At 40.8% G+C, this 23172-nt stretch overlaps 1 protein-coding gene across 1 annotated transcript; it reads left to right on the forward strand.

Annotated features, from left to right (window-relative positions):
* The first annotated feature begins 5937 nt into the window (after positions 1 to 5937).
* Positions 5938 to 11543, forward strand: vbp1 (von Hippel-Lindau binding protein 1). The gene is made up of 6 exons (XM_061709696.1): positions 5938 to 6050; positions 8207 to 8331; positions 8574 to 8640; positions 9574 to 9672; positions 9840 to 9978; positions 11157 to 11543. The coding sequence occupies exons 1-6, from the start codon at positions 5970 to 5972 to the stop codon at positions 11231 to 11233; spliced, it is 588 nt and encodes a 195-aa protein (XP_061565680.1). The 5' UTR covers positions 5938 to 5969; the 3' UTR covers positions 11234 to 11543.
* Positions 11544 to 23172: the final 11629 nt, after the last annotated feature.

Here is a 23172-nt window from a genome sequence, read left to right on the forward strand (position 1 = left end):
TTCTAGTAGAGAAAACATTGGTGTTCCCACCGCTAATCTTTGTTTGGGCAGAGTACCAGTCTGCACTTGTAGTCGGCCAAAGCTATATTCTGCTGCTCTCAGCAGTTTGGGCTTCATCAAGTATGGGAAACACTTTTTTCCCATCACAAGCAAAAAAAACAAAAACACTTTACAAATATTTAGGATTTTTATTTTTGATTATTGAATATATAAATAAACAAATAAATAAAGTAAAAAAATGAAGTCAAGTGGCTATCCCTGGCTTAGCTGGCTAACGTATAGATATCTACAGACCCTTGAGGAAAATCTCAGTTGGTACGCGTATGCTGGTAGTCTGACAGAATATAGCTTCACTTTTCCTCCTCCATATGTACCAGTAACAACGCCAGACTTTCTCTCTGGCTCTGCACCTGAAATAATTTACTGAATGATGACTGTGATTAACTGTTTTGCACCCACTCGCTCAGATAATAACAGATGTGCTGTGTTTTGCACACTTCTCACCCAGAATTCTCCGTACTTTATATCTGGTATCAAAGCACAGCTGCTGCCACATCCTCAAAGTATCTCAGAAGACAAATACTGACACTAGATGAGTGTGAAGACTTACTGAGTCGCAACTCAGAGGGGAGGCTGTTTAGAAATTGGCTGTGATCCTCTGTGTCAGTCTGTCAGTCTCAGTCTTTCCTCTTCAGCTCTTTGATACTGGGGCTTCTTTTCTGAGCGAACTGATTGGCTCAGAGATCATCTCACTGTCTGCCATTGCTTCATCAGCAGAAACATTGATCATTTTATCCATTTTATTTGAGTAAACCTGGGTCTTTCACTCAGCTCTGTATTTTCTGCTGGATATTTTGCAGGTTCACATCAAGCTTTTTCAGCTTATCTCACCCTTCTGCTGCAGTTGGGCCTGTTTTGAGCCCTTCAAATTAATTCAGGTCTTCTGTTTCGCCTTTATACTGAGAAATGAACGCTGAAGGCTGCATCACTGCCTCTTCTCCCTCCTCTCCCTCTTAGCAAGAAGCTCCACATCCCTTTAAAGGAGCATGAGGCTCCTTTTAAGAAATGAGACTCATTAGCGCCACCCTTCGCCACGAAGGCCGCCGGGGGTACTGCAGCCAACAGTGAAGCCGGCACGGGAGAACCATGGATGTATTATAGAACTGGATGGTACATCGAAAATGGCCGCCCATTCTTTTCAATGCATTTTGCTCAGCCAGCGCATACGCCGAAAAAATTTCTGACTTCCGGGTTTACTTCCACGTTAACGGGCCCATAGAGCATGCGCAGTTAAGTCACCTCCCATGATGCTCTGGGGCCTCCCATCATGCCCCGGGGCAATGACGCAAATATTAATATAATATGTATTAATATAATATATTAATTAATGTATATTATTACATAGTATTACATATATTATTAATGTATTAATATAATATAATTACATAATATATATTAATATAAAACATCCGTGGAATGCACGGACACGGCTGTGACGTCAGCCGTGACGTCACGCCCAGAAACAGACTTTTCTTTTACTTTTCTGGCCGTTATAAAACATTTTTGACGGATATAAAGTCCATGACTGGAAAATATAGAATACAAAGATTAGTAATTGCCGGTGATTACAGCTGGAAGTGTCCTGTGAACAGTTTTAGAGGCTTCTCTTTTACTATTGCGGTCTATGGGAAAAAAGCTTTCTGGGCCCCATGGGATTTTTTGTTGCAGTACCGCGGCTGGCCACTGGAAAAAATCGGCGTGCCTTCTGAGTGCGAGATTCGGGGGCTGGGGAGAACGGGGAGAACGTGCATGCAGCGTCATTTGACGTCACATCCGCAGGACAGCGCGGGAAATTCCGGCCTGGAATTGCAGCACATTTTGCAGCACACAGCCTGTTCAAGGCAACGGAGAGATACGCTAGAGCAGTGCTTCTCAATCCTGGTCCTCGAGTACCACTGTCCTGCATGTTTTAGATGTTTCCCTGCACCAACACACCTGATTCTAATTAAAGGTCCTAATTAGCTTGTCACCAAGGTCTGCACAGTTCTGTTGATGACACAGGTACTTGTATCATGGTGTGCTGAAGCAGGGTAGCATCTAAAACATGCAGGACAGTGGTACTCGAGGACCAGGATTGAGAAACACTGCGCTAGAGGGCTCATTCTTTTTGGTTTGGAACGCTTCATCTGACATTATTACTAGAAAACTTAAAACATATACAAATTTTTTTTTAAGTGTTGTGTGTAGGTACATGAGCGAAATTTAGATGTGTAACCACTATTTACCAACCTCTTCAGAATATATTCTATTATATCCTCAACAGAAATAATGAGTATAATCACCACCAGACTCTTGTTTTTATGCAAAACATTTATTTCCCTCTCATTTATATCCCTGTTACATTTTCTTTTTTTTTGTGTTGATGCCATCAAATGCAAAATGTGTCAATATTTTCTATGAAATGGAAAGGTGTCTCAGTTTCAACATTGACCTGTTATTTATGTTCTACTGAGAAAAAAAATATGGGTTTATGACATTTTCAAATAATGGCATTTTGATATGATTTAAATTTTACATAGCGTCCAAACTTTTTGTGGAATTGGGGCTATACTAACTAGTTGTTACGAAGACAACCATGCAAATGTTTTGGAGCTGACTGGACACATCTCCTCGGATAACTTGCAAATAACAGTGGCAGTAGTCTGCCCGAACAAATCTGACTTTGAGATGCAAATATGGTCTGCCTAAAGTAAACAAAGCTTTTGGGTGAGTCAGGTTTATGGGCCTTCATGCCTTTTCAGAGCTGCCTACAAATGTTCTGTCAGCTTGAGGTGAGGATTTTGTGCTTAAATCCCTTTGCATATAATTTGGAGATATGCTCGGGGTGATTTGGTTACAGATTGGGTGTTTTTGGCCGAAAGCCATGCAAAAACCAGTGCATTGAAGCGTTTCATGATTTAACAATAATCTCTGTTGGTTCTGCGCGTGTGAACAGTTAAATACATCCTCCACTTGAAACAGAGCTAGCACTAGGTCAGACTAATTATTTTCATATCAAAGTCAATCTTTGTACCACCATTAATGCTAACACTCTTGGTTGAGGCACATTGAATTTCCAGGTATTAGAATGCAATGCAATCAGCATGTAGACTTATAAGAAACCTCAGTGTCTTTTAAAATGTTTAGTGACATTTCAAACACATGTAAAAACCCCAACCCATTTTTTACATGTTAAATAGTTTGTTGCTCTGGCAAGGCCTTAAATATCCCCTATTTAATATAGTTTATCTATTTAAATAATTTTATAGTGGTTGTAATGTATTATAAGGGAAATGTTTTAGCATTTTTTAGTTTGTGTATGATATAATGCACACGTAAATTGTTTGTCATGAACATTTGTCATCAGTTACAGTATGCAGTAACCATGGTATGAGACATATGCACCTACACAGAAGATCCTTAATTCCTGCAGCAATTACAATTTTTAGATGCTGACTTTTGTTGTGCAAGAAATAATATCTAGTACCTCTGTGTACAGTATATATATGTATGTGTGTTGATTATTGATGTTGTTTATCCATTTTCTATGGCCTCTTTTACTACGTGTTGTACATTGTCTTGTTATGTTACTCATGTCATGGTAGCAGATGGGCTTCCTTCTTGGGGAGGAAGAAATCAGAATCAGAATCAGAATTAGAATCAGAAAGAAGTTTATTGCCAAGTAGTTTAACACACACAAGGAATTTGTTGTGGTGATTGGTGCAATACAAAAGAACAAATAATATTAAAAGAGAAAATGTACAACATGTTGGAGTAATGAGTCTGTACAAAGGTGACCTAGGATGTGCATTAATGTGACGCATAAGGTCAGGAGTGGGGTCTTTATGTTAATGTAACGTAGAGTGGGATGGGGGGCCAGTCTGGTAGACGGGGGAGAGGGGGGATTGGGGCCTTGTTGACGAGGACAGCTGCAGTCGGGAAGAAACTGTTTTTGTGGCGTGAGGTTTTGGTCCTGATGGAGCGCAGCCTCCTGCCAGAGGGAAGAGTCTGGAACAGTTTATGTCCGGGGAGGGGAGGGGTTTGCTGCAATCTTTCCTGCACGCTTCAGGGTCCTGGAGGCGTGCAGGTCCTGGGAAGATGGAAGGTTGCAGCCAATCACCTTCTCTGCAGAGCGGATGATACGCTGCAGCTGCTCCTGTCCTTTACAGTGGCAGCAGCGTACCAGACGGTGATGGAGGAGGTGAGGATGGACTCAATGATGGCGGTGTAGAACTGCACCATCATTGTCTTTGGCAGGTTGAACTTCTTCAGCTGCAGCAGGAAGTACATCCTCTGCTGTGCTTTTTTGATGAGGTCAATATATAAAACAGCGTAGCAGAAATGTGTGTACCCAAGAAGTGTTTTAAAATAGTGGGAAAACAAAAAGAACAACAGTGCCACCAATAGTCCATGGGCCAGACCAGATATCAGTACCACTCAAGGTGACAAAACTTGCTTATAATTTTTGAAAATATCCATGTCTGTAGATGATATTTTGGTATGATAACCCTTCCTGAGTGGCAGCTGTATCATAGTTATCAGCTCATGAAATTACCCACCCCCTTCAGAAAATTACATTTTAGATGCTGGTGCATATCCTGGTTTAGACTCATGTACAGGATATCTGTCAATGTTTCACAATATTGTCTTTGGTATCATTTTACATGGGACCTTTTAAGCATTCATTCAAGCCAAGATGTGAATCTTTCTGACCAACATAGAGGTCACTGCAGCTCTTTAAACTATAAACAACACACATTTGTACACAATTTTCGCCTAAATTATATACTATATTTTAGTCCTGTGCATATCCTGTACACAGTACTGGAGTTGAGGGGGGATGGCATCCCCCCTGAAATAAAAACGGTCAAAATCATCCCCCCAGTAAAACTGCCATCAATGAATGTGGTTTTACTGCTATTTCAACATTTAGAGTCATCACCAGAAAAATAACACCAGAAAAATAACTTATTTGACAATTTTCACCTGTTTCAAGTTTATCTTCACTTGAAATAAGTTTTGGTAAAAAAAACCAGATTTATCTTCTTATTACAAGCAAAAAAATCTTGTTCCACTGGCAGATTTTTCTACTTATTTCAAGTGAAAATCTACTTGAAACAGGTGAAAATTGTTGTTTTTTCCCAGTGATGAGTCTTAAGATTTAAGTTTTAAGTGTAATGAGATTTCTTTACTAAAATGAGACATTTTAACTAGAAATAAGACAAATATTCTTGTTAAGATTTTTAGTTTTTGCAGTGATCCATTTTACTTATCCTGTGAAGGACAGAGTCATATTGATAAGTTCAGAAAACTGTTTTTTATTTTTGTGTTTTGATGTGTTTGATGTAAGCCCAGTGGATATTTAAAGCTTACAGAAGGCTGTATTTAACTGCTGCTATGTCATTCCTGCAGTATTTCTGCAGCTGTTTTGGTCAGTGCTATTATTTGTAATATATTATATTATTTGTAATCAGCACAAATTATCTGTCCCCATATGATAAAATCCACCATCCCCCCTGATTTATTTTTACAACTCGAGTACTGCCTGTACATGAGTCTAAACCAGGATATGCACCAGCATCTAAAATGTAATTTTCTGAAGGGGGTGGGTAACTTCATGAGCTGTGATAACTATGATATAGCTGCCACTCAGGAAGGGTTATCATACAAAAATATCATCTATATACATGGATCTTTTCCAAAATCAAAAGTAAGTTTTGTCACCTGAGTGGTACTGACAAGTGAAATTTTGGGCTCTGGCCCCGGACTACAAATGCTCATTTCATAGAAAGCGCAGCTGCAGCCGTGGCTGCAGATGCAGCGCATGGCCGCTGGGGGGAGTCGAGGCCCCGCCCCTCTCCGCTGACGTCATACGCAGCCTCCGCCCGCGCCTGCGTGCTGACGTCAGGAAGGAGTATCCTCTCTCCGACATGGCGGCGACCATTGAGAACAGCAATGCTGTACAGGCGACGAAGAAAAAGCACCTCGGGATCCCCGAAGCGGCGTTCGTGGTGCGTAGAAACCTCGACATTGGTCTGGCCGGCTCGAGTCTGCGGTTAAATCCACCCGGGCCGGGGTTAGCGGACGCGTAGCCGCGCGTTGCTGGCTAGGAGCTAGGCGGCTAGGCTAGCGGAGCTAACGGAGCCTCGCGTCCATCTATGGACTTCTCTGCTCCGCTCTCAGCTGCACCGTTTAGGCTCTGCTGTCACTCTTTTCCTGCAGTAATAAACCCACGTGGTGCAGAAGGGACATTAGGGGAAGGAGAGGGGGTTAATCTCTGCAACCAACGCCTCAAAAGTTATTGTCTTTTCATTAAGACGTGATAGATAGAGGGAAAATGATACGTTTTCTACTATAGGATATAACAAGGAAACCTGTTATATCTTTGCCTTCATTATATCATATTACTTTAAATTAATCACAATCCGTTTTGGGTGTTTTTTGGTCGTTTTTCCCTCGAAATAAAGGTTCATTTTCACATGACTGACAGGCGATAACTCATTAGGGCTCTTCGATTTTGCCCAAAAATAAAATCTCGATTTTTTTCTCTCAATCCGATTTTCGATTACGATTATTTTGTGAATTGACAAAAGGCAAAGAAATGATTTCAAATATGCTGTTTTTTTATTTTATTTTTTTATTGAACACTTTAAGTGCAAACTTTGCTCTTATTAAACCAAAAATGAATGAATAAAGTGCAAAACTCTGTAAAATAAGTTGAAAAAAAGTTTAAAAAAATATAATAAAATATAAAGTTTTATCTCTGAAAAAGCAAATCAGCACTTGCAAACATACAGTAAGTTATATTTCCAATTAAATAAAATAAGACATTTTCTAATTAAACTAAACTGGGTCTTTGCATGCTAAATAATAATGCAACCCATGAAGGAGGTAGAGGTGTGTAATGTCAGTCATTACATTTGCTATTCACATTTGCAAGTTTTTTGCAAGGAACACGAGCCGGTCTACCGCATCTGGCTTGAGGGATGCCCGGTGGCATGTTACAACGCCCCCTCCTACACTAAAGAGCCTCTCCGATGGGGCACCGATGGGGCCAAGTACCCCCTAACCAGCGCAAAACACTTTTGGTTGTAAAAAAAAAAGACCTAAAACAGAGCACTGTGCCATCAGTAACTGATTTATTAAACATAAAAATATTGCTGCTACGCTTCAACCACGACTCCATCGTTGGTCCAAGTGATTGACAGGTGAAGCCAGGTGATTGACAGGTTAGGTGGAACCATCCTGGTGTGGGGGAGACTCTGTGGTTTTAGGATAATAAGTTGAATAGCCTACTCCTGAAGATAAAATTAATTTTATGAATTTAGACTTATATTTTCCTCAATTATTTATGAAATATTTATTTTAAGGATTTTTGCATGGATGCTACTTTTTAAATATATGTATATTTTAAAATCTCACGTACCCCCTGCAGTGCCTTCACGTACCCCCGGGGGTACGCATACCCCCATTTGAGAACCACTGGTTTAGTACATACTAATTGTTAACTGTCAAAAGTAAAAGTGTGATAGTTGGGTATATTGAGATATCCCGAATTTCCCCTCTGGGGATCAATAAAGGACTGTCTTATCTCATCATCTTTTGATATTATTGTTGGTTTCCCTGAGTTCCTAAGATTTTTGCAAACACTATTTTCTTGAATAAAAGGTATTAATATGGTATCTCAACCAAATCCTATGTGTTATGTTCAGAATTTCTTTTATATTTAATGAAATCAGTGAGAGCCCCACCTATGTCATGTGCATGTAGTGTTATTGGCTGAAATTATTTACAAATATGTGTTGTAAACTGTTATTTACAGGCAAATTAAGGCTCGTAGAAGCCACATCACACCGGACGGCTCATCCGGGCGGCTGTACAGACACTGCAGAATTTGGTTGCTTTCCTCCTTCTCTGAGTTGGCAGGCTGAGGGGAGACACCTTTATATATGTTAAAGCAAGAAAAAACGTGTTTTTCATAATAGGTCCCCCTTCAAGAAAGGTTTTCATGGTATAAATTCTCCACCAGATAGTGCTGCAGATGTCAGACCCGAGATGTCTCTTGTGAGGCACTTTGACCTCAAATGCTTGTCTCTCTTTTTTTCTTCGAAAGTTCTGAGTTATTTATTTGTTTATAATCCCTCTCTCTCTTTTTCTGCCCTTACAGGAGGATGTCGACTCATTTATGAAGCTGCCCGGTAACGAGACGGCAGACGCGACTCTGAGGAGGCTGGATGAGCAGTGCCAGAAATACAAATATATGGAGCTCAACATGTCCCAGAAAAAGCTCCGGTAAAGCAAACAATGAGTTCAACATTTAAGAACATTAACAGTATTTGAACAAATTGTTGCACGCTATAAATGATTAGCAATGATTCGTTACTATTGTAATGTTATATTTTGTAATAATTCTGAGCCACTTTCAGTTTTCCTTGTGTGAAGACGTACTTTCTAAACCCATATCTCATGCAAGTATATGATCATGTACTGATTTCCAGTATTTCTTGAGTCAAACGTTTTCTCTTCTTTTGCAGGTTGAAAAACCAGATCCCACAAATCACGCAAACACTAGAAATCCTACGACACATGCAGAAGAAAAAGGTGTGTAACATGCCGTTATCTGTTTTTACAAGTGTAAATGTGTGAAGATCAAAGCATTTGGAGATGTTAACTCCTTTATCAAAGGTAACTGCAGCCAGGCGACATGTCAAAAACTGAAGGACATAAAACTTCTGCTGCTTCATCAGCAGCCAAGTCTTCACGGGGAAGATGGTTTATATCAGTAATCTGATACCCCGGTCATGATTTCTTTTTCAGAGCAGTCTGAACATGATGCTCCTCGTAGCAAATGTGCCATCCCACAAGTTGGTGGATATTCAATTTAAATAGTAGAGCTGTGCGATAAATCGATTTTAAATCTAAATCGGATTTATTAATCAAGACGATGTTAAAAAAAGGAAAATTGGAAAATCCATTTTTTTACTTTGTTTGGTCAAGAAGATTGTTAATGTTGTCACTTTACTAAACTCAAGGAGGATTTACAGTATCTTTCAGTTGCACTTCATTCCCAATCGGGAAATATGTTTATCTTTCTTTCAAAATAAAGATAAAATATTTGAAACAATTTATTCCATTGTCTTTTGTAGTTTTACCAAAAATAAATCGAAATCGAAAATCGGGTTTACAGGAAAAAAATCGGGATTTTATTTTTGTCCAAAATCGCCCAGCCCTATTAAATAGTTATGATGTTATTGTTGAATAGGATAATCGCGACCATGTTCTTCTGCTGGTCAAGTCGACCATCACACCTAGACGCGCGGAAGTCAGGAGCGTGTCATTTTATATGATAATCCGCAGAGAAGCGACCTCTGTTCAGCCTAAAAGCACAGACGAAGCTTCAGTCCCAATAAGAGGAGCAACGTGTGTTTCATTCAAGTATTTTGGATTCCTGCCGGCAACGTCACAAATGTTTTAAAGAAGCGGCTTCGTTGTAAAACAAATGTAAGAATGAACCTTTTTGTTGTTGTCCTGCAGGACACCAGAGAGGAGATGGAGACACACTTCCTCCTGGCTGAAGGCGTTTACTGCAAGGCCTCGGTGCCGCCCACCGACAAAGTCTGCCTATGGTTGGGGGTAAGTCGGGCTCTGCATCTCCGTGTAGCAACAAATGCAGTTCAAGTAGATAATAGCTTCATATTATTTTGAACATCGGTTGCAATAGTAGAGATTTCTGCAGCACGAGAATAAAAGGCTGTAGATTTAAGTTTGTCTTCATATCATCTCGTTGCGTCTCCTCTAAGGCCAACGTCATGCTAGAGTACGACATCGATGAAGCCCAGGCTCTCCTAGAGAAGAATCTGTCCACGGCGTCTCGCAACCTGGAGACACTCGAGGACGATCTGGACTTTCTCCGGGACCAGTGCACCACCACCGAAGTCAGTATCCTTTGAACGAAGTCTGGTCCCTGCAGGGACGGGGTGGTTGTTGGAGTCAGCAGCTGCACACGCTCATAGTTTACCTGTCGTTGTCCTCACTGTGGGCCAGGCGAGCCCTTCTGAACCATGAGCCGGGCTCTGGTCAGAACCTTTGACTCGGTTGTGTAGCTTGTGGTCGTAATACCACAACTAAAAAAGGCACTAATCATGTTGTGTACAGCGTTATTAGTCTCAGGCATCGTCGGCGAGGTGTGTTGACCCACTCGTCCTCACAACGTTGCTTCTTCTGTTCTACCATCGTGGAGTTGGACATGTGCTGGTGGGCTTTGAGCTGTTTCTGTGGTACAGTCTGGCCTTTCAGAGACTTTTCTGTGATGCACGCTCCTGGGAGACTGTTTCCCACTTGGAAATGATCTTTAAACTATAATCCAATAATCTGGAGCGTGAGGTGGATGACGCAGACCACATGAACGGAGCTCCAGCAGTGTGAAACTGCACTACTTGGAGACCTTTTTAATTCTCTGTAGAAAAAAATACAGATGAAATATTATTTATTTGCAAAAACATTGTTCAATTGGTACATTTAGAGCTATGTAATAGAGTTAAAAATATATTAATGAAAAAGAATGTGCTTTAAATCGATAGTGGCAATGTATTTTTTTAATTTTATTTTTTATTTTTGTTGATTTTGCTGATTTTTCTGATTGCATAGCTTGAAAATATTTGTTAAAAATTTTTTATTTGTGGTAAATCTGGCCTTTAGCCGTACTTATTCACTTTGCATCACTTAACTCTTTAATGCTCGACATGAAATAAAACAGAAAATCCTTTTTATTTATTTAATTTTTTTAATTAAAGTGTTTTATTTATTTTTACTTTTTTATCCCTAAGGTTGTCTTCAACAGATTCTAAGTTATACTTTAAAAATAAATGATCAAATACATAAAATTACAGAAAAAAATATACTTAGTCCTTTTCATATTATTTTGGTGCAGATCAAATATGATGCATCTGGCTTTATAGGGTTGATGTTTTAGGAAACGTCTTTGGTGTCGTGTTCATGTGCGTTTTAGCTGAAACTTTCAAGATGAAATGATTTGGTTGAAGGCTGGTTTCGTCCGGCTTAAACTGAACTAACCCTTTTCCTGCAGAACCTTTATTGACTTAACTGGCTTTCTCCAGACATGGCACGAGTCTACAACTGGGACGTGAAGAGAAGGAGCAAAGAAAAGAGCCTGAAATCAGCAGACAAGTCTTAATACCGAAGCACCTGCATCCTCTCTTTTTTTTTTTTTTTTTTTGCCGTCTCTTCCTAGTTATGAAAGTCTACGTGTCGATTCCTCGGAGCTTCGGAGCTCAGCATTTAGAGGACACACCTGAAACCCTCCTGCAGGTCTACGCTCCAGTCTGAACTCATCACGGTTGTGTGCAGGTGCCGGACGTGAGGCGGGAACGAGTGATGTTCAGTGTCCCCTCTTTCGGTTGAGCTCGCACTTCTACTGCTACTGTCTTCTGTTGAATTGTTACTTTTTAAAGTATTTTTTCAAGTAAAACATAACAAAAAACAAAGGCGACGAGGCAGTTTTGTATCTTTTTTTTAATAATTTATGTTCTTTTTTTTGAATGCAGGTTGTGAGTGACAGGTATCTCGCATCTTTCTTTTCCTTCCTGCTTTTTTTGTTTGTTTGTTTTCAATCCTTAAATTTCACACTTGTGCTTTTCTCCGCCAACGTTCACACTCGGGACTTTTATTTGAGTTCAAGTAGACGGACAGTCAGGGTGCTGATCATCAACAAAAGATGGATGCAGAACACAATAATCTTGCTTTGCTGCTTTGGTTTCGACCTACCGAAGGACTTTTAGGGGTTCACAAGGATCAGCTGGAGTCCTGCTTCTAATCTACCACCACCTCCTCCTCCTCCGTCCTCCCCTCCTCCACCCATCACCTCCTCATGCTTCTCTCCTCCCGGCCACTGTTCTGTGTGTATTTATTTGTTTCTTACTGTACTCATTAAACAGTCGATGAGGATGAAAAGAAAGAGATTTGGGAAAAGAGATCAGACCTCCATCTGGTGCTCTGTGTGTTTTTGTTTCACCAAGAGAAGAAAATGTGCTGCGAGAAGATGAGCTGTAAACAAATTAAATGAATGACCAAAGTACGGCCTTCCCCGCATCTGTACATGACGTTTTATGTGGTTGACTGAAGGGTTGCAGACTGATGGTGGTTCGTGTCTCCTGTTGATTCCCCTGGACCTTCGTCTGAAACCTTTTCTTCTTCTTTCCCCCAAAATTGATCCACTTACCTGTCACTTGTCCCATACCTGTCCTTTACCTGTCCCTTAGCCCTTGCCTGTCCCTCATCCTGGCTTCAGATTGTTAGTATAGCTGAATGAAGATGGTTGTGCAGGAGATTGTAAATATTTCCCTGGACGTCTCCAGTCCTGCATGTGATGATAGCAGCTGTAGCTGGAGGCTCAACAGACACTACATTTAGTTGAATACGGTAATTCCTCTTGTGGATTGTAAAAGTGATTTAAAACCTATTAGAATGAAATGGAAATACTTGAAATACGACAGTAATTCTGGAAAACGTGCGAGGAGAGAAATGAATTTAAGTTTGAATGAACGTCTCCAGAGGCCAGATGAGTGAGACTTTTGTGTAGTTTCATTTGAAACTATGATCAGAAATGCAATTTTTGATCCATTTAGACAACTAGATATCCCACATGTGGACTATCTGCAGAGTAAATATGCAAACGTTGCTCATAGTTGGAGAAATGCATGCTTAAATCTCTGAATCTTTAATGTATCTAACAATTCATATCATGTAAAAACTTAAAGTCCACCTTTACAGTCATTATGGGGGCTGTAATTTCATGTTCTGTGTAACACCAGAGCATCTATGAGTCGGAGACTCTTCTGTCAGCCAGCAATAGATGACTAGTGGAGCCTGAATGTTTTCATCCAAGACCCTGCAGGAGGTTCACGAGACGGCCTTTACAGTCGTGGTTCAGTTTTACCAGAACAGGAACAGATACCGGTTTGTGTCGGCCACATTTGTCAGCGTGTGCTTCCTGGACCGCGTTAACAGGATAATAAAAAGCTAATTTCTGCCTTTGGTGAAAACTGACATCTCGTGAAAAGTCAAATCACGACGAGTTGAATTTCCTTCTGACTTGGTTTCTTAGATCCAACTTTAACTTCAGTTTATTTGTGTGAAACGCTGCATAAAGAGTTCATAGGTAAGTCAAATCAAATCAAATCAAACTTTATTTTTAAAGCACCTTTCATACAAAAAAAATGTAACACAAAGTGCTTTTCATAAAACATAAACATAAAATGTATTAGTGACCCCCGCCCCCCCCCCTCCCCCTCCCCCTCCCCGCACACACACAGATAGACACACGCAGACACATGGTGCAGACATGGCTAGGCACAGAGGATCCAGGTGAGGAAACGGTAACAGGGAGCCGTCCACGCCAGGAGGTCTCATAGCCCGCAGCTACAAGGAGGGGGGGGGCCACAGAGACCATCCCGGCCCGGACGGATAGAGGAGTCCACACCACAGCGGTGAAGCCGTGGTGCAGAGCTCCACAACCTTCCAGGCCAGAACCATCCCCAGGACGACCCCCAGGACGACCCCCAGGACGACCCCCTGCAGGCCAGAGTCACTCCCAGCATGGAGGCTCCCCATGAGGAAACACTGGAGATAAAAGCTACAAGAAAACAGGATAAAATACACTAATAGAGTTTAAAAAGTATAACATAACGTAAAATCCAAAGTATGTCTAAAAAGCAAGACATTAAAAACTAAAGGACTAAGACAGTAAAATGTATAAAATAGACCATAAATAACGACTAAAATATTTAGATAAAACATTAAGATAAAACAATGAGAATAAATTATGATAATAAAAAAGGATAAACTAACTATAAAACAGAGTAGTAAGATCCAATAAAAATAAGGGTGAGCATAAAAAATGTAAAAGAGTTAAATGAGTCAGTTAAAAGCCTGATTAAAGAGATGAGTCTTGAGCCTCTTTTTAAAAACATCAACAGTCTCTGCGGCCCTGAGGTTCTCCGGGAGGCTGTTCCACAATCGGGGACCATAAAAACTGAATGCCGCCTCCCCGTGTGTCCTAGTTCTAACTTTTGGTATGGTTAAAAGGCCAGCACCGGAGGACCTCAGGGTCCGTGAGGGTTGATAGGGTAAAAGTAGTGCAGACAAATAAGAAGGCCCAAGACCATTAAGACACTTAAAAACTAGTAAAAGAACCTTAAAATCAACCCTGAAGCGCACAGGGAGCCAATGCAGCGATTTTAAAACAGGTGTAATGTGCTCCCGCCCTCTGGTCCTCGTCAGCACGCGTGCGGCTGAGTTCTGTAGTAATTGTAGATTGTACATGTTCTTTTTGGGAAGACCAGAGAGCAGGGCGTTACAATAATCTAAACGACATGAGAAAAGCATGCATTAGCACCTCCGTGCTGGCCTGAGAGAGAAACGGGCGGACTCTGGCTATGTTCTTAAGATGGTAAAAACAGATCTTTGTTATGTTTTTAATATGTGGAATAAAAGTGAGCTCAGAGTCAAAAATCACGCCCAGATTTTTAACTGATTTTGAGGGTTTAAAATCCTGTAACTTTGGTAAAAGTTTCTCTCTCTGGCCTTCAGGACCGATGAGTAAAATCTCTGTTTTGCCCTGGTTGAGCTGTAGGAAGTTTGCTGCCATCCATGACTTGATGTCTAAAATACAGTTAAAAAGGGCATCAATTGGCCCTGTGTCATCAGGAGACACGGCGATGTACAGTTGCGTATCGTCAGCATAGCTGTGGAATCTGATGCCGTGTCTCCTGATGACGTCCCCAAGGGGCAGCATGTACAGATTAAAAAGAGTTGGACCTAAAATTGACCCTTGGGGAACCCCACACCTTATCTTATAGATTCCTGAGGAACATGTATCCATACTTACGAAGAAACTACGATCAGTGAGGTAGGACGTGAACCATTTAAGAACAGTACCAGAGAGGCCGACCAGGTGCTTCAGTCTGTTTAATAAAATGTGATGGTCTACTGTATCGAAGGCGGCGGTTAGATCCAGCAGAACCAAGACTGTGAGTTTTTGGTTATCTAAATTGCACCTGATGTCATTTAAAATCTTTAAAAGTGCTGTCTCTGTACTGTGGTTCATCCTAAAACCGGACTGATGAGCCTCTAAAATGTGTGTTGAGTTTAAAAATTCATTCACTTGATTAAAAACAAGTTTTTCTAAAATTTTACTTAAAAACGGTAAGTTGGATACAGGCCGGTAGTTATTTAAAACATTGGGGTCCAACCCACTCTTCTTCAGAAGGGGCTTCACCACCGCCGTTTTAAAGGCGGTGGGGAAGACACCCGTCTGAAGAGAGCAGTTGACCAAATATAAAAGCTGTTCCTCAAAGAATCCATAGAGTGTTTTAAAAAACGGTGTGGGAATGGGGTCTAAAAGGCAGGTTGTGGGCTTTACCTTGGAGAAAACTCTACAAAGTGTCCCCGCATCAACCAAGGCAAAACTCTCCAGTGTTTCCTCAGGTAAAAGCACTGATCCAGGTGTGTTAAGAGTTAAAATCTGTTGAGATAAAAGACTGGATCTAATGTCATCAATTTTACCCCTGAAGTGGTCTGCAAAATCCTCACAGTAATGGTCTGTTGCTGTTTTATGGGATCTGTCAGGGTTTCCATTTGTTAAAAAATCTATTGTGGAGAATAAGAATTTGGAATTGTTTTTGTTATTTAAAATTAAGTTTTTGAAATGTGAAGTTCTTGCTTTTTTAATAGTATTATTGTAGTTTTTAAGGAGTTGGCATAAAATTTCATAGTGTATGGTTAATTTTGATTTCCTCCATCTCCTTTCAGCACTCCTGCAGTTTCTTTTTAGTTTCTTTATTTCCTCAGTTCTCCATGGGGGTGTAGGTTTTCTGCTAATTCTTTTGGTTAAAATCGGAGCCACTGAGTCCAGCGTTGTTTTGAGTATTTTGTTAAAATTGTCAACGATAAAATCACAGGGTGCTGGTAAAATCTCTGCAGGAGTGTTCTGTAAAATCTGGATAAAATTTGCAGCCACTTCAGGAGTTAGGTTACGTTTCCTCACCGTTCTCACCGGGGCCTCCCGCTGGTTAAAACTGGTGATGTTAAAAAACACGCAGAAATGGTCAGACACAGCCAGGTCCACAACAGAGCACGCACCCAGGGACAGGCCGTAGGTTATGACCAGGTCCAGGGTGCGCCCTCTGCTGTGGGTCGGCTGTGTGACATGTTGCTTAAAATCTAGACAGTTTAAAAGGTTTAAAAATTCTCTAGATACTGGGTCTGAGATGTTGTCTAAGTGCAGATTAAAATCACCAGTTATTAAGATCCTGTTGTAGGAGGTGTGAATAATTGATAAAAGTTCAGAGAATTGGCTGATAAAACAGGTGGAATACTGGGGGGGTCTGTAGACTGTTATGCAAAGAATTGGGGGGTTGCTAAAAACAAAAGCATGATATTCAAATGATGAGTAGCTGTTAAAAGGAACTGCATTGGATGACATAGTGATTTTTGTTATTGATGCAGTTCCGCCCCCTCTCCTGTCCCCCCTGGTAGAAAATAGAAAGTTAAAATCTGGTGGGGAGGCCTCAGTGAGAACAACAGGTGCATCTGTGCCAAGCCATGTCTCTGTAAGGAGAATACAGTCCAATTTCCTGTCTAAAATCAAGTCATTTATAATAAAAGATTTGTTTAAAAGAGAGCGCACGTTCAGCACAGCCATCTTGATGTCTGTGCCGAACGCGCGCTCATCATGACGTTTTAATGGAACATTAAAAACATAGCTGGATCTAAAAACATTGCTGTGCTTTGTTTTTCTGTGTGAAATTATGGTTTTGATAATGTGGGTGTCCAGAGATTCTGGTGACAGGGGTGGTGGTGGTGCTGTACAGGTGTGTGTGGTGTAAGCTTTTATTCCCACTAAAAAAACACTGAATATTCATATTCAGACTATTTTCTATCAGGTTTTTCAGTAGAAAAGAGGAAACTGAGCTCACGTCCTGCACTTTTAAAGTCAGCATCCATTTATCGCCCACATAGAAACACCAGAGGGCTTCATGTTTGGGTCAAAGAATATTGATTAAACTAAAATGAATAAATACAGATGTAAATCAACACTACAGAAATATCGGAGTACCTTTTTACACGTATATCCTCTTCAGTCGTGTTAATTAGCAATAGTTGCTCAGAAAATAAATAAGATACGGGCTATACACATATTTATAGTATATACACATATTTCCCCAAATATTAGTTATATATAACAAGTCTATCAGCAGCTGAAATGAGCCTGGGTGGTTCATGTATCATAAATCAGTGTTTTCTCTGGAAAAACTAATCAAATGAAACGGTGACTAATTTCAAAGTATCCTTCAGTGATTGTTTCACGCGTCTCAATGTGACTTCCCCATGTTTCACAGAAGTTCCCGTATGTAGCGTCAGCTCTGAGGTTTTCTGTTAAATAAACCTGAATCTGGTGTTGTGCTGAAAGACTCCTCAATGGCACTGACGTGCACGCTTTACTCAGATGCTTCAGTTCAAACCCAACCAGGGAGCAGAAAAACCAGAGTAAACATCTACTATCTGACCTTAAAGACGTTTGTTTCCTCAGCAGGGGGACGTGCCGTCCTGCTTTCTCTGTAGACACAATCATGTCGAAAAAGAAAGGTCCAACTCTGTTCCCTGGTAATTAAGTCTCAACCTGCTCAACAATCTGGTCCTCATGTGTCAGCAGGGTGTTTTATCTGCATACTTTACAGAGTTATTCCTCCCCTGAATTATGTTATTAGTGTACTAAGAGAACAGGAGTGGTACCAAGATACATCCCTGGGGCACAACTGGATTTAAAACCACCTTGCTGGACTGAAAATCCCGTCAGATAAAAAGCTCCATAACATCAGTGCTGGATGGACGTTAGCGTCTCAGAAACGTTGCAGTGGGGTGTCTGTTTGCTGATTTAAATATGAAGTCCAGTACTAAAGTCCTGCGATGGGGAGTCCAGCAGTTTAGTGACAGCGTTTAAAACTGTGAACAGTTTAAATCTTAATTTTGGCAAATCTTTTTTGTTTTAAATCATGCTGTCAATGCATCCTAAAAGGTGTAGGTGCCTCCACACTCGCCCACCTGAACCGAGACCCCACCATCTCCACCTGAAGGTAACAATTAGTATTTATCGTAGTGTGCAACATTTGTAACATATGATTCTTTATGGAATCTGGTTGAGACTCCAATCAATGTGCTGGTGAAGTCAGGACCTTGTAAGAGCTGAGTATTCACTGACACCTCTTGGTATTGTGGCTCCAGAGTCGAACACCACTCTTAGTTTTTTCTTTTGTGGATGCAGAACACCATGACGTGGTAAATACCGTCTCCTGCCATCGTTACCATTCAAGTTATCATCTGGTACCTTTTCCGCATAACCTTCAGAGATTATGTCTGACATGAAGTTGTTGTAGTCTTGAAGAAAAGAAGAGTTCTTCACAAGTTTTTTTCTCAGATTCTGAAGGCGTTGTGCAACAACAGCTCTATTATCTGGCATGCAGACTTTTGAATGTTTAAATGGGAGTTTAGTGTAATAATGTAATGCTGTAGCTTGGCAGTATTAGAAACTTTATCCAAAAACTGCTTTATCCAAAATCTTCCTTTGCAGGTTCCTGTTCATCCCTGGCACTCTCCGGAGAATCAGTTTTAAACTGTTGATTCCGGCTGATCTTGAGCCTCTGCTTGAGTCTCACCCAAAGGTCCGTTAACTGCCCAACCCGTTTTAACTGCATATGGTCCATCTCCAACACTTCTGATGACATCCAGTGGTTCCATCGCCTTTGACACATTTGAGCCAATTAAACTGATCTCAGACTCAATTTCAGGTAGATGCACAGACTTCAAATATGGCCATTGAATTATATCATTCTGATGTGGAATGTTTCCTTTATGCACAGGCATACTGTTCTGAGTATTTATAATAAGAAGATCATAAAAGTCATTGCTGTCTACTCCGGCAACTTCCAGATCTGAAACAATATCAGTTTCAACAACTTTATTTTGTCCCATAGTTCTCAGCAGAATGTTGGATCTCCTTCCTTCCCCGTATGTTCAGCTTATTCATCAGTTTCACCGTGCAAAATGATTTAGTGCTACCTGGGTCTGTTACATTTGCTTTCTTGACCTTGACTTTCACCGGCACTATTGATACTTTAAATTCATCTTTAACAGCCCCAGTAATGGCCACTAGTACCTACCCGGCTTTACTCATCTCAGCTCAGCTTGACTCAAATTGGCCTGGTTTCTTTTCCATAACAATTCAGCACCTGGAGCAGAAGTAGGCGGGTTGGAGCGAAGCTGCTGTGACATATTTGATTGTGTGATCTAAACAAAGAAGACAGCAGCACTAAAGATGTAGAACCTGGAGGAGATGATATATGTGCTGCTGGGTCTGTGGCTTGTGTTCGATATCAAGTTAAAAAATGTGAGAGTGAGAGAAGCTTCCAGCGGCGACACTTTTTAAAATGTTTTAGTTTGTCTCTGCACTGCTGAAAAGTCAGTTGGTAGCCCCGAGCAGTCAGTTTCGACCCATTCTCACATCAAAATGTGAGATAGCAACGTTGGTCCACAGTACAAACCGTATTAGTTTCACAATGAAGCCTCTCAAATTGAGACATGTTCACGTCTTTTTTTCCCTATTATTTTCTATTGGCCTGCCGAAAAGTCAGGTGACTGCCTGCAGCTGCTTGGTAAAAATAAAAACCTTAATGGGCAAAATATTAATATTCTCTAAAATGAGTTTATTGTATTATCCAGACACGTGACAGGATTGATCAGAATCTCTTCTTCATGCAAAAGATCACAAACAAACTCATTCAGTGAGAATGTTGCACTAAAGCAGCCGTCCTCCTGATGAGCTTCATCAGAGCTAGTGGTTAGGAAGAAACGACAGTACTGGGCTGTCGAATAGTCATTGTTTGACTATTCGACGACAGCCCAGGACTGAAAGGTTCTGAATTGCCCAAAGGCCAGACCAAAGTCCTGCCAGTTGAAATGAAACATGAGAGCTGAGGACAGTCTGGTGACCAGGCTAGTTCTCTGATGTACTGACTTCAGACCAGTGTTCACAACTAGAGCCTGTTCATTCATCTTTAAATATTAGCTGCTTGGGCTACTCCTGCTGTAGCTTCAGCCATACATGACACATGACAACATAGTCATCTGGAGGTGTGGCTGTAGTTGGATAACAGTGCAACAGCAGACCTGCGACCAGCCATGAATGCATAAAATATTAAATAAATAAAAGTAACACAATGAATGCATCCCACTCATGGAGTAAAAGTAATGATGTTTCTCTAAAAATCAACTAAGTAGAAGGTTTTCTGCATTAAACTACTCTGACAGATGTAAAATGTATTAAAAAAAGGGACTTGTGTACATGTAATGGAGTTAATGTAACTCATTACAACACACCTCTGCTTCTAAGGTGTTAAGTAACTGAGGGTATCTCACATCCCAAATCTTATTACAGGTTAAAAGATAATTACTAAATTCTGGCAGGCTGAAGTTAATGAATGAGGAATGAATGAATGAGAGAAGGTACTGTAGCCCATATCTATGTGTAACCATACAATAGATACCAAATGTAGCAAGCTATATAAGTCTTTGTATGAAGACAGAGTGTCCGACCAGATCGCATGTGGTGACCCGACGTCGTAATAAAGTTTATTGGAAAAATAAACGTTTGCGTTTCTTCTTTACAAGAACAACCACCAGGACAAACATCCTTTCAATATATTATATAATATTATAACAGCTCTTACATATGTGTAACCCCTGCCTCTCACCTGAAATGAGCTGGGATAGGCTCCAGCAGACCCCCGTGACCCCGCAAGGGATAAAGCGGGTATAGATAATGGATGGATGGATGGATAACAGCTCTTACAGTATGTGTTTTTTATCTCCACAGACACATCTCCTTAGAAGAAAAAAAAGAAGAACAAAGAAGATTTAACTGAAGGTTATTGAGCTATTCTTTTTTTTCTTTTTTTTTTCAACCAAGCATCACTCACTTTGTTGCAGTTATCATTTTATTAAATAAACACAGACGGTGCTGTACACATACAAATCATATAGCCATTCAAGGGAAGCATAATCACTGGTGGGACAAGATTCTAACTGTAGAATAGTGCAAGTAGTGACACTCCCACAGACAAAGCAAAAACAAACAAGATCGTTGCAAAAATGAAATAAATCCCCATTGATGACTTGCAGTTACTGCTCTTTTTCTCTTCTGTGCTGCATATAATGTGACCTCAGGTCATTTTGGCAGTTGGCATACGCCATGCCAAGTCCAGCTCCAGCAGAGACTGAGATTGGCCAAGTATGCCTTTTGAAGAACAGGACAGAAAGCACAACTCCTAACCCGAGTCCGGTACCCAGTTTAATGACACCGTCTGCCAGGCATCGGTCCTACTTTCTCCCCAGTGACTTCTCAGACATGATGGTGAATTTTAGCTTCTCCGGCTCCAAGTGTCAAAGGCAGCTCCGGTCTGTTATTGAGCTATTCTAATAACATTTCCTATTTAAAATTGGACCATGAATATACTGGTTGTAGAGCATGTCCTTGGTATACAAACACATAGGTCACAAATATGACAACGATCAGTGTCTTCTCTCAACAACCTTTTCATATGTCATCTTTAATTTTTCAACTATTGACCTATCAAATAACACTTAAAAAACACAATTCACAATTTGTTCAACACCAGAGGAACCCCATAATAGTTCATGTTTGTTGGAGGACATTATTATTCTGTGCCTTTTTCTTTTTTTCTTGCAGATAGTTGTTGTTAATCAAATTATAATATATACTGTATATCTGAAAATGATAATAATAATAATATTTAATAGCCCCCCCCCCCCCCCCCCCCCCCCCGCCCCCCCCACCGATAGGGAACGGACATAGAGATAGTGGACTCTTACAAGTACCTGGGTGTTCACCTGAACAAAAAACTGGACTGGACTATAAACACCCAGGCTCTGTACAAGAAAGGCCAAAGCCGACTCCACCTGCTGCGCAGACTGAGGTCCTTTGGAGTGAGGGACGGCCTCCTGAGGACCTTCTATGACTCTGTGGTGGCGTCGGCCATCTTTCATGGTGTGGTCTGCTGGAGCGGAGGAGACTGGACAAAGTGGTGAAGAAAGCCGGCTCTGTCCTGTACTGTAGTAGTAGTACTAGCTCTGTCCTGGGCTGCAGTCTCGACCCTGTGGAGGTGGTGGGGGAGAGGAGGATGGTGGCTAAGCTGTCCTCCATCATGGACAATGTCTCCCACCCCCTTCACGAGACTGTCAGAGCCCTGGAGAGCTCCATCAGCGACCGGCTTCGTCACCCACGATGCGTCACTGAGAGGCATCGCAGGTCCTTCCTCCCCGCTAACATCAGACTCCACAACCAGGCCTGCTCACGGTTGCAACAGACAATGACAACATGTGCAATAACGTATAATAACATGTGCAATATCTGTGCAATATCTGTTTACCTCATACACATCCTACCTGCCTTTTTTTGCACTGTTTTTTCTTTCTTTCCCGTACTGCACTACTTGTATTTTTCATTCCAATGTATATACTGTTTATATTTTGTAATTATATATTTTTTACTTTTTACCCTTTCCCTGCAAGTGTGTGTTAGTGTACTGCTGCTGCACAAAGCGAATTTCCCCATTAAGGGAGAAATAAAGGACAATCTTATCTTATCTTATCTTATCTTATCTTATCTTAAATAAAAGCAAACAAAATATGTTATTAATAATTGATGATCAAATTGTGCAACAGGACTAACACACTAGTATGTATGAGGTCTAACACAGGTTTATTTTTATTTTTTGCTCTTTCAGAATGCAGCCATATGGGGGAGGAGACCAGTATTACCCAGTGAAGAGCGTAGTACGGACCGAAAGGTTTGCTCAGTTACATAGAAGTCCAAAAATGTCAGGGAACATAATGTCCAAAGAAACCATTGCTACAGTATATCTGTCTTAGTAGATTTGATGGAACGCAACCTGAAACTCTAAAGTCTTCCAGTTTGTTGTTATGGTAAACATGTTTTAATGTTATTCAGGGGAAACGGATGCAGCTGGTGGAGTGGGAGCC

The sequence above is a fragment of the Cololabis saira genome, chromosome 20 (assembly GCF_033807715.1).
Source record: "Cololabis saira isolate AMF1-May2022 chromosome 20, fColSai1.1, whole genome shotgun sequence".
In the NCBI taxonomy this organism is placed as follows: Eukaryota; Metazoa; Chordata; class Actinopteri; order Beloniformes; family Belonidae; genus Cololabis; species Cololabis saira.

Coding starts and splice junctions, on each gene's coding strand:
- vbp1 (XM_061709696.1), top strand. CDS start 5,970: ATGGCGGCGACCATTGAGAACAGCAATGCTGTACAGGCGACGAAGAAA. Junction 6,051..8,206: donor TCCCCGAAGCGGCGTTCGTG/GTGCGTAGAAAC, acceptor CTGCCCTTACAG/GAGGATGTCGACTCATTTAT. Junction 9,673..9,839: donor AAGTCTGCCTATGGTTGGGG/GTAAGTCGGGCT, acceptor GTCTCCTCTAAG/GCCAACGTCATGCTAGAGTA.